The following is a 14,057-nucleotide window of genomic DNA, read 5'->3' as shown; positions in this document are numbered from 1 at the left end:
TCAGAGTGCCGCAGGCAGCGGTGAGCGCCGACTACATTTCCCACAATGCACCCCGGGGCGGGTAGGGCCAGAGGCAGAGCGGCTGGAGTCAGGCCTCCGCCACGAGAGGCCGGAGAGGGCTGTCTTCCTGGGTCGGCTGCTGGGCGAGGGGCGGTGGGAGGGGCGGTGGCCTGCGCTGTGGCCATGTCTGCGTCCGCAGGGGTCCGAGGGTCTGACCTGCGCCCTCCGGCCGGACTCGGCCGGACACCCGTGCCCTCCTGGGGGTCCGGCAGAGAGCAGTGACCGGCAGTCTCTGTGCGTCCTGGGCCCCCCCGGAGAAACAGGTGAGTACGACTGCCAACCCACGTGGCCAGGGGGTACCGAGAAACTGGAGAGCTGTCATCCTTGGAGCCAGGGGCTTGAAGACTGGGGGCCCCTGCCACCTACGCTTCACTTGCGATAGGAGGATTTAGTCTCTTTGGGGTGCCTTAGCCGGTTGTCCCCCAGCTGAAGAATACAAAAGGCGAAGACCAGAACCCTTCCTTTGGCTGGGAGAGCAAAGTCCTGTAGGAGGCAGTGGCCTGGTAGGACCCGCCCCTCAAGGCACACATATTCCGCTCCCCCCTTCCCCCTCCCCTGGGCAGAATCCTTTCAAAGATCTGCAGAGGTGACTGGGGTGAGCGGGCAACTCCTGGAAGTGTCCTGGGGCTTTGGACTTTGCTCTCAAGGGTGCCCTGGCTCAGATAACCTGTCTGCCTGTACTGGGTGAGCCACCGTTTCTGGGTTCCAGTTTGCTGGGGAAGGGTGAGCAGCCTTTGTCAGAGAGGGGAGTGGCCACCAGCAGTGACAAGTACCAGGCGATGCTCACGGAGTAGGCATCCTGCTGAACCAGCTACAGCATAGCCTCACCAGGGCCCTGTCTGCCAGAGACCTGTGCATTCTGGCACCACCCTCCCAGATAGCCCACTCCAAAAGGGTCAGGGCAGGATGGAGCACTATCCAAGCAGGAAGAGGGAGCAACAGTGGTAGGAGTCAGTAGGGAGGGGCTCTTAAAGGTTCTGCCTGCTCCAGGGTGGGCACCTGAGGGAGGGAAGCACACAAGAAGGGCTGATTGAGACAACCTGTTTGGAGACATTGCTTGTAGGCACAGCAGAGCACATCTAGGGAAAGTAGCATGCCCTGGGGGCTTCTAGAGAGGCTGCCTGAGAAGGGACCCTGAGGGCACATATGGGACTGGTTCCAAGAGACCTCTCTCACTTAACTGCTTCAGGCCCAGCCTCCCAGGAACTTCGGTCATGAAGGTTTATGGCTCCAGTGGGGGCTAGGGTGGGGTTTGCTGCCTAGTTTCCAGAGTAAGTGTCTAGAGAACTGTTTGCTTCATCAGGACTTCTGGCTGGATCCCCCAATTGGCCTTGGAGATGTTGAGATGCTACATGATGTCAGGTAGCTGGGGAACTATTGTGAAGGAAGCGTCCACTAGCCCCAGCCAGCTGACCCTGCCCTCATTCCATATAGTTACCATGCTGAGTACCACTCAGCCATACTGGGTTCAGTCACCTGAGTCCACAAGGGATCGGTGGGTAGTGGGCCCCCAGGACCTTGGGTAAGTTGCCGTAGACCATGTTTGGGTCTTTGACCAGAGGTACAAGGCCACAGAGCAGGGGCATGTGGCAGACCAAGGATTCAACTTGGGAGAAACTTCCAGGAGCAGCAGAGAACCAATGGTCTGTTCCTGCAATGTCAGGCCCAACGAATAGCCAGTAAGCCTGGAGGAACCCCCAGCCCAAGGCACACAGACATCTCTTTGGCTGGACATCACAGGTGGGTCACTTCAGGCCAGAAGCTACCTGGCTTCATGAGGTCATAATCATGTTTGCTCAGGGTGAGCCAACTTTCAAAGGACTGATTTACATGGCAGAGACCACTTTTTGTGTGTAAGTGCAGCTACATATGGTTTGAATGCTAAGTAAAAATAATCATGATATATTAATGGCAGTAGCCATTAAGTGTGCAAGTGCTTACTGTGTGCCAGGGTAAACAAATTACATGAACATCTCATTTAATCCTTCCACAACCCAGTGAATTGGTATTATCATTATCCCCACTTTATAGATGAGAAAACTAAGACTTATGGAACCAAACCAGGTCCATCCAAGTCCCTCTGATTCTAGGACCATTGTTCTTGAACACTTGACTACTACCAAAAACAAGTCTTCTCCACAGGCAGGGGTCTCCAGAGACTGCATTATAACTGGATATTCTTTGAGGATCTTTCACCTTTTCCCTTCCAAAGTTATTTATCTGGCAGATGTTGATTAAACTCCTCCTGCATGTGGAGCTGACATACTGAAACTTGAAATGCTTCATAGAAAAATGAAGCAGGGCAAGACAGGGAAGATCAGGGATATTGTAGGAAGGCCTCTCTGATAGGTAACACTTGAGCAGTAACCGGAAGGAAGTGAGAGAGTAGGTCATGTCAATATCTAGCCCCATCAGTGGAATAGGTGAATGAGGGACAAAGTGAAAAGCAGAGAGACGTGGTCTGTGCAGAAAGTTCAGCAAGGGCAAAATTCTGAAATGCAGAAGTACTTAGGATTCACATTTATATTATCCTAAAGGAAAGCCATGAGGTCAGTGTGGCTGGGCTGAGGTGAAGGGAGCAGGGGAAAGGGAAGGAGATCAAGTCAAAGAAATAAAAGGAAGGGGTAGACTGGGGCTTTGTGTGCTGTTCTGAGGAAATTGGCTGTCTCACTGAATGAGTGAGAACCATTATAGAGTTTTGAGCAGGGGAATTACACGGCCTGACTTCCTTTTTCAAGAGGATCTCTTTGAGTCCTGTGGGAGGGATATATTGCGCAAGGACAAAGGTAGATGTGGGGAGACTGGTTAAAAGGCTGGTGCATCACTCCCCTAGAGAGGTAATGGTGGCCTGGACCAATGTGGTAGTGGTGGTGGTGGTGGTGATGAGCAGTGGTCAGATTCTGGATATGGGCTTTTCCCATTTAACATTAGTAATCTGTTCCACAAAAGTTGGACATTATCTGGAATCACTAACTGAGTATCTGTTTCCCATTATTTCATATATATTTTTATTATCTATTTATTTATTTATTTAATTTTGAGAGAGAGACAACATGAGTGGGGAAGGGGCAAAGAAAGGGAGAGAGAGAATTCTGCCAGCACAGACCCTGACATGGGGCTCAAACACACGAAACCATGAGATCATGCATGACCTGAGTTGAAACAAAGAGTCGGACATTAACTGACTAAGCCACCCAGGTGCCCCTGTTTCCACTATTTAAAATTTTTTTAAATGTTTTTATTTTTGAGAGAGAGAGAGAGAGAGTGTGTGAGCAGGGGGAGGGGCAGAGAGAGAGAGAGGGAGACACAGAATCTGAAGCCGGCTCCAGGCTCCGAGTTGTCAGCACAGAGCCTGACGCAGGGCCCAAACCCACAAACCATGAGATCATGATCTAAGCTGAATTCGGACACCCAACCAACTGAGCCACCCAGGCGCCTCCCCCCACCATTATTTTAAATGGGAAAAAGTATAATGCTTCCCTCATCGACCACAAACCCCCAATTTTCTAAAATGGTACTAAAACACAGGAAAATATATACCTAATACATGCCCAGTAGGTTATAGCGTTAGGATACAAAATGCTGAAAAACATACCCTCCTGACCACCAGAGTTTGCTGCTTTGATGCAGTATCATGGCCTCTTTCAGTACCTTCAACAGCCATGATGCAAGTAAGCCCGTTTTGTTGCCACTTAGTGAGTGATGTTCTATCCAACTTGGAATGTAATTTGAGGACTTAAATGTACATCACTTGTTTAAAATATAGATCAAGTTTTGATGAAGTAAATAGCATTTTTCTATATAAACATAGGCCAAAACAATACAAGTTTGTTGTATTAGTTATTTATTGCAGTGTAACAAATTACTCCAAAACTTAGCAGCTTAAAACAACAATAAATATTTATTATCTCATGCAGTTCCTTTGGTATTTGGGAGAAATCTGGGAGCAGTTTAGCTGGATGGTCCAGGCTCAGTTTCTCTTGTGAGGTTGAAGTCATCTGAAGGCTTGACAGGGGCTAGAAGATTACTCACATGACTGGCACATTTGGTACTGGCTATTTGCATGTCTCAAAGTTTGCTGAGGTTCTCTCTGTAGACAGCTGCTCGAGTGTCCTCACAACATGGCTGATGGCTCCAACTAAGGTGATCCAAGACGGCAAGGCAGAAGCCACAGTATCTTTTATGACCTAGCCTCAGAAATCACATGTTGTCATTTTCACGTTATCCTATTGGTTACATAACTGCTCAGTGTGGGAGGGGAGTACACAAAGGCATATACACTGTAAGTTGAGGATCATTGGGGACTGGCTTGAAGGCTGGCTACCACAGTTGGGTATTAAAAACCAAGAGGAATTCTATAGGGAAAATATTAACTAGAGAGACATTTTGCTGGGTATTCAGAAGTACAGGTGACAGGATTTGCTAGTGGTTCGATATATGGGGTGTGAGGAAAAGAGATGACTCCAAGATTTGCTGAAAATCATTGTCTTTCACTGAGATGGAGAAAACTCTGGGAGGAATACGTTTTTAAGAGGACAATCAGGAACTCAGTTTTGGACATAGAACTTTGAGATACTGTAAGACATGAAGTAGACAGTTAAATGTGTGTGACTCTAGAAGTCAGAAGAGACATTGAGGCTAGAAATAAAAATTGGAATCACAATGTATCACTAATCACTAATGTATCAATGGAGTTGAGACTGGGGGCACCTGGGTGGCTTAGTCGGTTAAGCATCCAACTCTTGATATTGGCTCAAGTCGTAATCTCACAGTCATGAGTTTGAGCCCCACATTGGGCTCTGCACTGGTAGTGTGGAGCCTGCTTGGGATTCTCACTCTCTCTGTCTCTCTGTCTCTCTGCATCTTTTCCCCTCTAAAAATAAACATTAAAAAATTAAAAACAAAAACAAAAACATGAGACTGAATGAGATCACCAGTGGTTTGAATGAAGACAGAAAAGAGATCCAAGGGCTGAAATCTGGGTCCCCTAACTGTAAGAGGAACTGCATAAAGGACTTAGCAGGCATGGTCTATGAGGTAGGAGGAGAACCAAGAAAGGAGAGTGGTGTACCAGAAGCCAAGAAGAAAAAGTGTTTTAAGAGAGGAAATCACCAAGTGTGTATCCATTACTGCTACTGAGTGAGGTGAGGATCCTGAGGTCAACTAACAACCTTGATGAGAGCAGTGTTGCTGGAATGATGGAGGCGCAAGTCTAGTTGGAGTGGCTTCAAGAATGAATGGGAAAGGGGCACCTTCCTGGCTCAGTCAGTAGAGCATGCATCTCTTGATTTTGGAGTTGTGAGTTCGAGCTCTACATTGGGTGTAGAGCTTACCTAAAAATAAAATCTTAAAAAAAAACCCAAGTGAGTGAAGTGGAGAGGCTTCGGCAGATGTATTTCTTGATTACCAGATACCCGTGAGCTCCCCACACTTCCCAGTCCCTCTGGCCATGTGACTACTTCTGGCCAATCTGGGCTTTGAAGTATTTAAGAGCTGGTACATGACCTTCCAGCCCTGTCTTCCACTGCCCAGTGATGTGGAAAAGGCATGTATTCCAGATGGCAGAGCTATGGGATGCTAGTAACCTGGATTCCTGAATCAATGCTTGGAAGAGAGCTGAATTACTACCAGATCCAAGGTAAATTTTGTGTAAGCAAAAAATAAGCCTTTATGTGTGAAGCCTCTACCATTTTGACATTCATTTGTTACACAGCATAGCCTAGCCTACTAATTATATTCCAAGTATTATTTACTGTTTTGAGGTCTGTTTTATAAAGGGCAGCAAAAAAATGGGGTGGAACCTAGAGGGGAATGTAGAGTTAAGGGGGTGGGGGGTTGTTTTAACTCTTTAATTGAAATAAAACAAACATGAAGTTCACAAATCATAAGTACAGCTCAGTGAATTATAACGAGTGAACACACCCAAAGTAAGGTGGTGTTTTTTTTAATTTTTTTTTTTTAACATTTATTCATCTTTGAGAGAGAGAGAGACAGAGCGTGAGTGGGGGAGGAGCTGAGAGAGAGGGAGACACAGAATCCAAAGCAGGCTCCAGGCTCTGAGCTGTCAGCACAGAGCCCGATGTGGGACTCAAACTCACTGACTGTGAGATCAGGACCCGAGCCGAAGTCAGACGCTTAACCGACTGAGCCACCCAGGTGCCCCGGAAGGTGTTTTGAAAATGGAGGAAGCATCAGCATATTGGTGCTGGATGGGGGAGAAGGGGAAACCAATGATCTGGGAGAGAGAGGGACAGCTGCTGAAGCCATGTGCTTGTGCTTGTGCTTGTGCGGGTGAAAGGGACTGCAGTGGGGGCGTTTGCTCCCAGTGGAGCAAAGACAGCTCATCTTCAGTGAGAAAAAGGAAAGCAGAGCCTGGCAGGTGAGCGAGGTGGTGGTGGGAATCTTGGAAGTTCTCTTTTGCTGACTTCTGTTTCCTCGGTGAGATCATGGATCATGCTGAGTGAGCGTGGGAGAAGGAAGTGATGGAAGTTTGAGAAGAGAGGTGTGAACTTATTGACTAAGGGAGCAGGAAAGTGAGTCTCCATAGAAATATAGTAATTTGAAGCAATGGTTCTGGACCTACTTCCCGGAAAGAAACACATAGCAATCCAGGTCTCCGTCCAGGGAGCCACGTCCAGAAACCTTGGCCACAACCCTGGGACTGTCAGTAGCAGCTTTCTCTCTGCCTGGACACAGACTCATCTCTCTGGAGTCACTCCATCTTCACATAGCAGTGCAGACCCCACTCTCACTTTCAGGTTAGCTTGTGAAATAATGCTCTATGAGGTTCTCATGTAGCCTGTGTCTTCCTGCTGAAGACCTAGGCATGCCCTAGTTACTGTAGCACCCACTGCCCCAGCCTCTATGGTGTTACAGTGCTTGTTTTGGCCTGTCTGGGATTACTCCTCTTGGTCTCAGTCTCTGTCTCTGAGCGGACCTTCCTGAACAACCTAGCTGTTGAGGGCAAGTAGCCTTTTAGTTACTCTGGCCCTCTGTCAGACAAGGTGGCCCATGCCTTGGTCCTCTGGGCTCTGACTCATGCTAGGATCCATCACTCTTGACTGTCCTAATGGATGGGATTAGTGGCCTAGAAAATCCCCAGAGGTCGATGTTCTCCCAGATGATCTTTTTTTGGTCCTACTCTAAGTGGGGTGACGCTGTTGGCCAATGGTGCCCAACCTTCACTTGTTCTGTGATGCTCCAGGTTCAGTGCACGAGTGGCTACCAGGCTTCCCTGTCTGTTTTGCCCGTTGAACTTCTGCAAAAGATGCATTTGAAAAAGGATTCCATAGCTTAGAACAAAGATGACCAAAAAACAAAAACAAAAACAAAAAAACAAAAAAAAGAGCTTGAAAGTCAGTTCTTTGGGTGCATACAGGAGCTGCCTGGTAGGAGCTCTGGTGGGATGAGGATAAGGAGTCTGAGAGGGTGTTCTTGGACATGGACAACCTGGGACCACACAAATGAGAGTGATGGGGATGCTCTCTCTTTGAGGTCACTCTTCATGAACATTTTTGAGCACCTACTTCATGCTAGGCTCGGGGAAGAGTCATTTGCCCAAGGTTGTGGAGCTACTGAGAAACAAGGCCTCAGTTATTTCCTATGACTCTGTCCTAGAAGGGCAGGGACAGTGTCTACTTTGCTCACACTAACACCAGTCCCTCCCAGGCCCCTGGCCTGCCCGCATGGCCTCTTCATGAGTCTCTGACTAGTCTTTGCAGTCCTTCTCGCCTGTCTACCCAGATTTCTCTTCATGAAAGGATCAGTGCCTCAATGGAACCCCTCCCCTATGAATGTATTTTGCTTGCCAAATGAAGGCTCCTTCAGCCTGCCATTCAGAGGCCCTTAGGGGTGACTCCAGGTGAGCCATCCAACTTTGTTATCCTTGCCATCCACTCATCGCCACCTCCACCTGGCTCTGAGGCTGCAGAAGGACTGGGAGATGAAACTGAGTCTGTCCTGGCATTCAGATGGGCACTGAGAACTGTTATGTCTATAGTTGTACAGCTGTATAGTTGTAAGGCAAGCCCTGGTGCCAAATTCAGAAAGTACAAAAGTGTACTCAGAAAAAAGCAAGCCTAAAGACAAGCTTGTTTGCTCTTTCTTTGCAAATGCCTAAGTATTCAGAAAGAACTATTGGTCAATTCAGTTTTGAATGAGGAAGTGTTTGTGGTAGGATGTGCAGTGAAAGATACCAGGATACAGAATTGTTTCAATTGCCAGCTCCCAAAGCTTCCACCCTGTTGTGACATTGGGCAGGCATTTACTCTTTCAGCCTCAGTCCCTTTATCTGTAGAGCCAGCCTGAGACAGGAGCACCTGCCACAGAGTGTAGTGATCAGGCTTAGATAACTGTGTCCACTTATACTTCCAACACACTACCTTGGTGCTCAGTAAGTGTTAGCTGCTGTTATCAGTTTGTTAAAAAAAAAAAAAAAAAATTCCATTTTATGTGCATTCAAAAAAAAAAAAAAAAACTGGAAAGAAATACACCAAAATGTGAACAGTGAAAGATCCTGAATGGTGGGGAAATGGTGACATTTCTTTCTTTATCCTTTTTTATTTTCCAAGTTTTCTACAATGAATAGGTACAATGAATTTTTCCTTTTCTACTTAGAAAAAGAACAACATACTTCATTTTTTACAGGGGAATACTCAGAACCCATTTCCCAGAGGTTTGAGCTAACTGGGTCCTGGTGCTTTCCTGTACTAACTAACCACTGTTACCGTACTAGCAGTGACCCCTGCCAACAGCACCTCCCTCTTTACCCTCGATGATGTCTTTGTTTGCCCACAGGAGAGCCCAAGGGATGGCTGCTGACATGCAGAGGAAGAGGAGCAGCGAATGCCCCGATGGCACCCTGGCTCCTTCTGATGGGCAGAGTATGGAGAGAGCTGAGAGCCCCACACCAGGACTGGCTCAGGGAATGGAGCCAGGTACGGGCAGGGTGTGCAGCTCCAGGCAGCTGACAGCGAGAGCAGCCTCCAGGGCAACTGGGATTCCCACCAAGTCTTTCACTCCCACTCATTCATGCACTCGTTCAGTCACTCGTGGGCTACTTGTTAGGTGCTGGGGATACCGCAGGAAATGGGCTCGGTCTGTGTCCAGCCTTCCTCTCCACTTCATGTTGGGCTACTCACCCCTGTGCTGTCTGGCTGCCAGCATGGGTTCTCCTCCCGTTCCCTGGGTCTACATTGCGCCTTCCTGACTCCTTTTCCCTCCTTCAGCTCTCAGCTTAAATGTCACCTCTGCACGAGTTAGGCCTGCCTGCTCTGACCATGCTCTGTACAGGACAGTAGTTATTTTGTAATTTTATTTGTTTATGTATATATTGCCCATCTCTTGTCCACAAAATTGTGAGCTCTTTGAGCACAGAGTGGTTGTATCCCAAATGCCTAGTACGGTACCAAACTCATCATAGAGACTCAAAATACATCTGTTGAATTATTCTGTAAAAAAAAAAAAAAAAAAAAAATCAGTAGAGAAAGACTGACATGTCCCCTGCCTTAGGGGAGCCATAGGCTAGTGGGGTCATTACAGTGGAGTGGGTTAGGAACTATGGCCTGAACTGGGTCAGGGAGACTTCTCACAGGGATAGAGAGTCACTGAACAAATGTATTCCAGGCACAGGGCAAGGTGCTCGGCACACAGCAGTGAACAACCACCTTGCTGCCCCTCAGGAGGAACCCCACTGTAGTTGGGGAGGAGGATAATAACTGACAAGTGGCACAAGAGAAATCAAAGAGAGAGATATGATAGAGTGCCCAGGCTCAGAGGTCAGGTGAGGAGGTAACTTATGTCTTTGCTGAGAGCTGAAGTGTGACAAGGAGCTGGCCATGCGAGGAGGTGGGAGTGCATTCCAGCCAGAGGGAACAATAGGTACAGAGGCCCTGAGGTAGGTGAGGGCATGTTGAGGGTGTCCAAAGAGCAGGTGGATGAAGGTCAGTGTGACTGGAATGGGTAAGGGCTGTGAGATGAGATTGAGAGAAGCAAGTAGAAGCAAGTCATTCCCGCAGCCATGAGGGGTTTGGGTTTTATTCCCAGTGTGATGGGAGGAAACTGGTGGGCTGTAAGCCGCAGGGAGGCATAACTTGTAGTAGGCAGTAGCAGGAGAGAACAGTGGCTTGTCTCTGCAGTAAAGCTAGAGTGCCACATTACGCATCTTGCTGGTAAGGTGGTCTGCCAGTGGCTATTGCTCTAAGCACCAGTGCTTTTGGCTGGCAGGTGCTGGGCAGGAGGGTGCCATGTTCGTCCATGCCCGTTCCTATGAGGACCTGACTGAATCGGAGGATGGGGCAGCTTCTGGGGACAGCCCCAAGGAGGGTGTTGGGGGTCCTCCACCACTGCCTGCAGACATGCGACAGATCAGCCAGGACTTCAGCGAGCTGAGCACCCAACTGACGGGTGTGGCCCGAGACCTGCAGGAGGAGATGCTGCCAGGAAGCTCTGAGGATTGGCCAGAGCCTTCAGGGGCAGCTGGGCGGCCAGCCACAGAACCCCCCAGGGAGGGCACAGGCGAGGGGGATGAGGAGGAGGCTGCCGAGGCATGGCGACTGCACCAGAAGCACGTCTTTGTGCTGAGCGAGGCGGGGAAGCCTGTGTACTCCCGCTATGGGTCAGAGGAGGCACTTTCCAGCACCATGGGTGTCATGGTGGCCCTGGTGTCCTTCCTGGAGGCAGACAAGAACGCCATTCGTTCTATCCACGCAGGTGAGCCACCTGAAAAGGGGGGCAGGGAGGGCTCCCCTGACCAGGGTTAATTCATAGTCCCCGAGGGACTAGAGGGCTGGGATGTGCTGTGTGACCAAGGGCAGCCCCTCCACCTCACTGGGCTTCAATATTGTCATCTGAACACAGCAACAATGACTGCCTTATGGGGTATTGTGAGGGCCAAAGGTGGCTCTGACATGGGCTTTGCCCTTGGAGAGAACTAGAAGTCCCAGGCCCTGAGCCCCACCCAGCTCTTGACATTTAACACAAGAATGTTTTTTTTTTCAATTGCTCACTGCATTTTGGCTGGTGCCACTCTGTGAAGCAAGTGGCAGGGACAGCCTGGAATCCTCAGGGAAAGGGAACCGTGGGCTGCTGTTTTTATCTTCATCATCCTTAAGCCCCTACTGTGTGCAGAGATCTGAGGGAGGGTGGAGAGGATGTAGAAAGCGACAAGCTGTGTAGGAAGCTGGGGCTCCGAGGGAGCTGGGCAAGGCCAATCCCGGAGGGCTCCCCGGAGAAGCTGACATCCCCTCCCTCCACCTTCAGATGGCTACAAGGTAGTATTCGTGCGCCGGAGCCCACTGGTGTTGGTGGCAGTGGCGCGCACGCGGCAATCGGCGCAGGAACTGGCGCAGGAGCTGCTCTACATCTACTACCAGATCCTGAGCCTTCTTACCGGTGCCCAGCTGAGCCACATCTTCCAGCAGAAGCAGAACTACGACCTGCGGCGCCTGCTCTCGGGCTCGGAGCGCATCACCGACAACCTGCTGCAGCTCATGGCGCGAGACCCCAGCTTCCTCATGGGGGCAGCGCGCTGCTTGCCCCTGGCTGCGGCCGTGCGCGACGCAGTGAGTGCCAGCCTGCAGCAGGCGCGAGCGCGCAGCCTTGTCTTCTCCATCCTGCTGGCACGCAACCAGCTGGTGGCGCTCGTGCGCCGCAAGGACCAATTCCTGCACCCTATCGACCTGCACCTGCTCTTCAATCTCATAAGTTCCTCTTCATCCTTCCGTGAGGGAGAAGCCTGGACGCCTGTGTGCCTACCCAAATTTAATGCAGCCGGCTTCTTCCATGCACACATCTCTTACCTGGAGCCTGACACCGATCTCTGCTTGTTGCTCGTCTCCACCGACCGGGAGGACTTCTTTGCAGTCTCTGACTGCCGCCGCCGCTTTCAGGAGCGCCTGCGGAAGCGTGGAGCCCACCTGGCGCTGCGAGAGGCACTGCGCCAGCCCTACTACAGTGTTGCCCAAGTGGGCATCCCGGACCTGCGCCACTTCCTCTATAAATCAAAGAGCTCGGGACTCTTCACCAGGTGAGGGAGGACCTTGGGAGCACAACTTGAGGGAGACAGGGGCGAGGGAGGGGAGGCGGTTGGCCCTCAGCCCTGATGCAGTCCTGGAGCTGATGACCCGTCTGTGAATGGACTGACATGTTGGGTCTGTTTTACTCTGACATCAGGGACCCAGACTCCCTATCACTCCACCCCCTATGGGCATGTACCTCTCTACTTTGTTACCCACAAAGCCTTGAAATGCCCAGTACACCCAGGGAAGGAAGCTGGAACAGAGGTCTCCTGGATCTCCTGCCCTGGAGCAGGTCTGCCTTAGGGGTCATTTTGGTCCCATCTAGGATGCAGAATTCCTCCTCCAACAGAGGGGCTGTGGCCAGATGTGGCATCTTCTGTCCTCCCATAACCCCTTCTTGGGTTCCCAGATCACTTTTCCTCCACTTCAGACCTGTCACTTTGTTTCGGACACCTAAACTCAGATTGGCCTCTCCAAGGGAAGTCACCAAAGATGCCATGAACTTGGGGGAGGGGGGAAGAACAGGGCTCCATTCTGGGTGGGCCCAGCCCTGTCCTGGGGAGTCTTCTGTGGTAGGGAGGCCATGCCCTGTCCTGGGAAAACATTTGGAGGGTAAGACACATGTCAGAGTCTCCCTGGCTAGGAAGAGTTGTTTTTAGATCTCCAGAGAAGGCAATGAAAGTTATTTCTTTGCCAACCCACTCCCCCATCTCCAGCCCTGAGATTGAGGCCCCGTACACCAGTGAAGAGGAGCAGGAGCGGCTGCTGGGCCTCTACCAATACCTGCACAGCCGGGCCCACAATGCCTCCCGCCCACTCAAGACCATCTACTACACGGGCCCCAATGAGAACCTCCTGGCCTGGGTAAGGCAGCCCTGGGATGGGCTCAGCTTCATCGGGATCCCGGGCAGGGGCCACACGAGATGTCTAACCTCGATGACTACCCTGTGCCCCCTCCTCCAGGTGACAGGTGCCTTTGAGCTCTACATGTGCTACAGCCCCCTGGGGACCAAGGCATCTGCTGTCAGTGCCATCCATAAGCTGATGCGCTGGATCCGCAAAGAAGAAGATCGCCTCTTCATCCTCACACCCCTCACCTACTGATGGGAATGTGTGTGGGTTCAGCCCTCTTAGGCACTCTGGGCAATGGAAGCTATGGGAGCCTCCACATGGGCTGGCCTCTCTTGCCCAGGCAGCAAGCAGGCAGGGACTGTGGGTTGGTGCGTGCATTAAAGTACTCTGGAGAAGACACTCATTGGGCCTTGTCACTGGTCCCTTCACTCATGCATTCTCACTCCTACAGATACTGGATCCTCCTCCTTAGTCCTTACCTGTGTTTCCCCATGTCCTGGAGCACAAGCACTTAGAATCGAACCTTGGGCTGGGTCTCTTCATTCAGCTAAAGTCTTGCCATACATAAAATGTTCTCTAGCATTCCACTGGCCTTGGCCCCCCACAGCCCCACCCCAATACTCAGTCTGAGTCCCTGGTGCCTCCTAGAAGGGCACAGCCCCTCTCTCTCACTCCTAGGAGGGGCCCCCAGCTTTGTGCCCCAAAGGACCACTCATATACCCTGGGAGCTGTGGCTCTGCTTAAAGGGCTGCTGTAGGTCAGCAGTGACAAGGCTGAGTAAGAGAAGGACAGCCAACTAGGGAGAGTCTGAGGCTTGGTACAGGTGGGTAAGATCCCTTGGTGAGGTGGTCTGGTTTTCAGCACAGAAAAATTCAGAGACCAGCCTCAGTGTATGTAGCCCTAGACCTCTGGGGAAATTGTCCCAGCTTGGTCTTCCTCATGAAGGGCTATTCACCTCGGCATCTGTGCTTTTGGCCAGTGCATTCCTCAGAACGTCCCCAGGAGTGAGCTGGAGGGCCTGCAGGAAGAGCCAGCTGACTTCTGGGGCAGGGGTGGACCCTGCCCTAGGAAGGGCAGATGCTGCTAGGCACACCAGGCCCTCTTCCGCCACCCTGGCATTTTCCAGCC

The 14,057-nt window shown here is 50.7% G+C and overlaps 1 protein-coding gene across 3 annotated transcripts; it reads left to right on the top strand.

Moving 5' to 3' along the window:
- Positions 1-66: 66 nt before the first annotated feature.
- MON1A (MON1 homolog A, secretory trafficking associated) lies at positions 67-13,332 on the top strand. Of its 3 annotated transcripts, none has more exons than XM_047850396.1 (6): positions 67-323; positions 8,857-8,996; positions 10,285-10,770; positions 11,320-12,085; positions 12,794-12,941; positions 13,041-13,332. In XM_047850396.1, the coding sequence occupies exons 2-6, from the start codon at positions 8,870-8,872 to the stop codon at positions 13,179-13,181; spliced, it is 1,668 nt and encodes a 555-aa protein (XP_047706352.1). In that variant the 5' UTR covers positions 67-323; positions 8,857-8,869; the 3' UTR covers positions 13,182-13,332. The 3 variants fall into 3 exon arrangements, with proteins under 3 accessions (XP_047706352.1, XP_047706351.1, XP_047706353.1); XM_047850395.1 differs by lacking the exon at positions 67-323 and adding an exon at positions 1,628-1,800; XM_047850397.1 differs by lacking the exons at positions 67-323; positions 10,285-10,770 and adding an exon at positions 1,634-1,800.
- Positions 13,333-14,057: the final 725 nt, after the last annotated feature.

This window comes from Prionailurus viverrinus, chromosome A2 (assembly GCF_022837055.1).
Source record: "Prionailurus viverrinus isolate Anna chromosome A2, UM_Priviv_1.0, whole genome shotgun sequence".
Lineage (NCBI taxonomy): Eukaryota > Metazoa > Chordata > Mammalia > Carnivora > Felidae > Prionailurus > Prionailurus viverrinus.
This window is presented reverse-complemented; position numbering and strand designations above follow the sequence as displayed.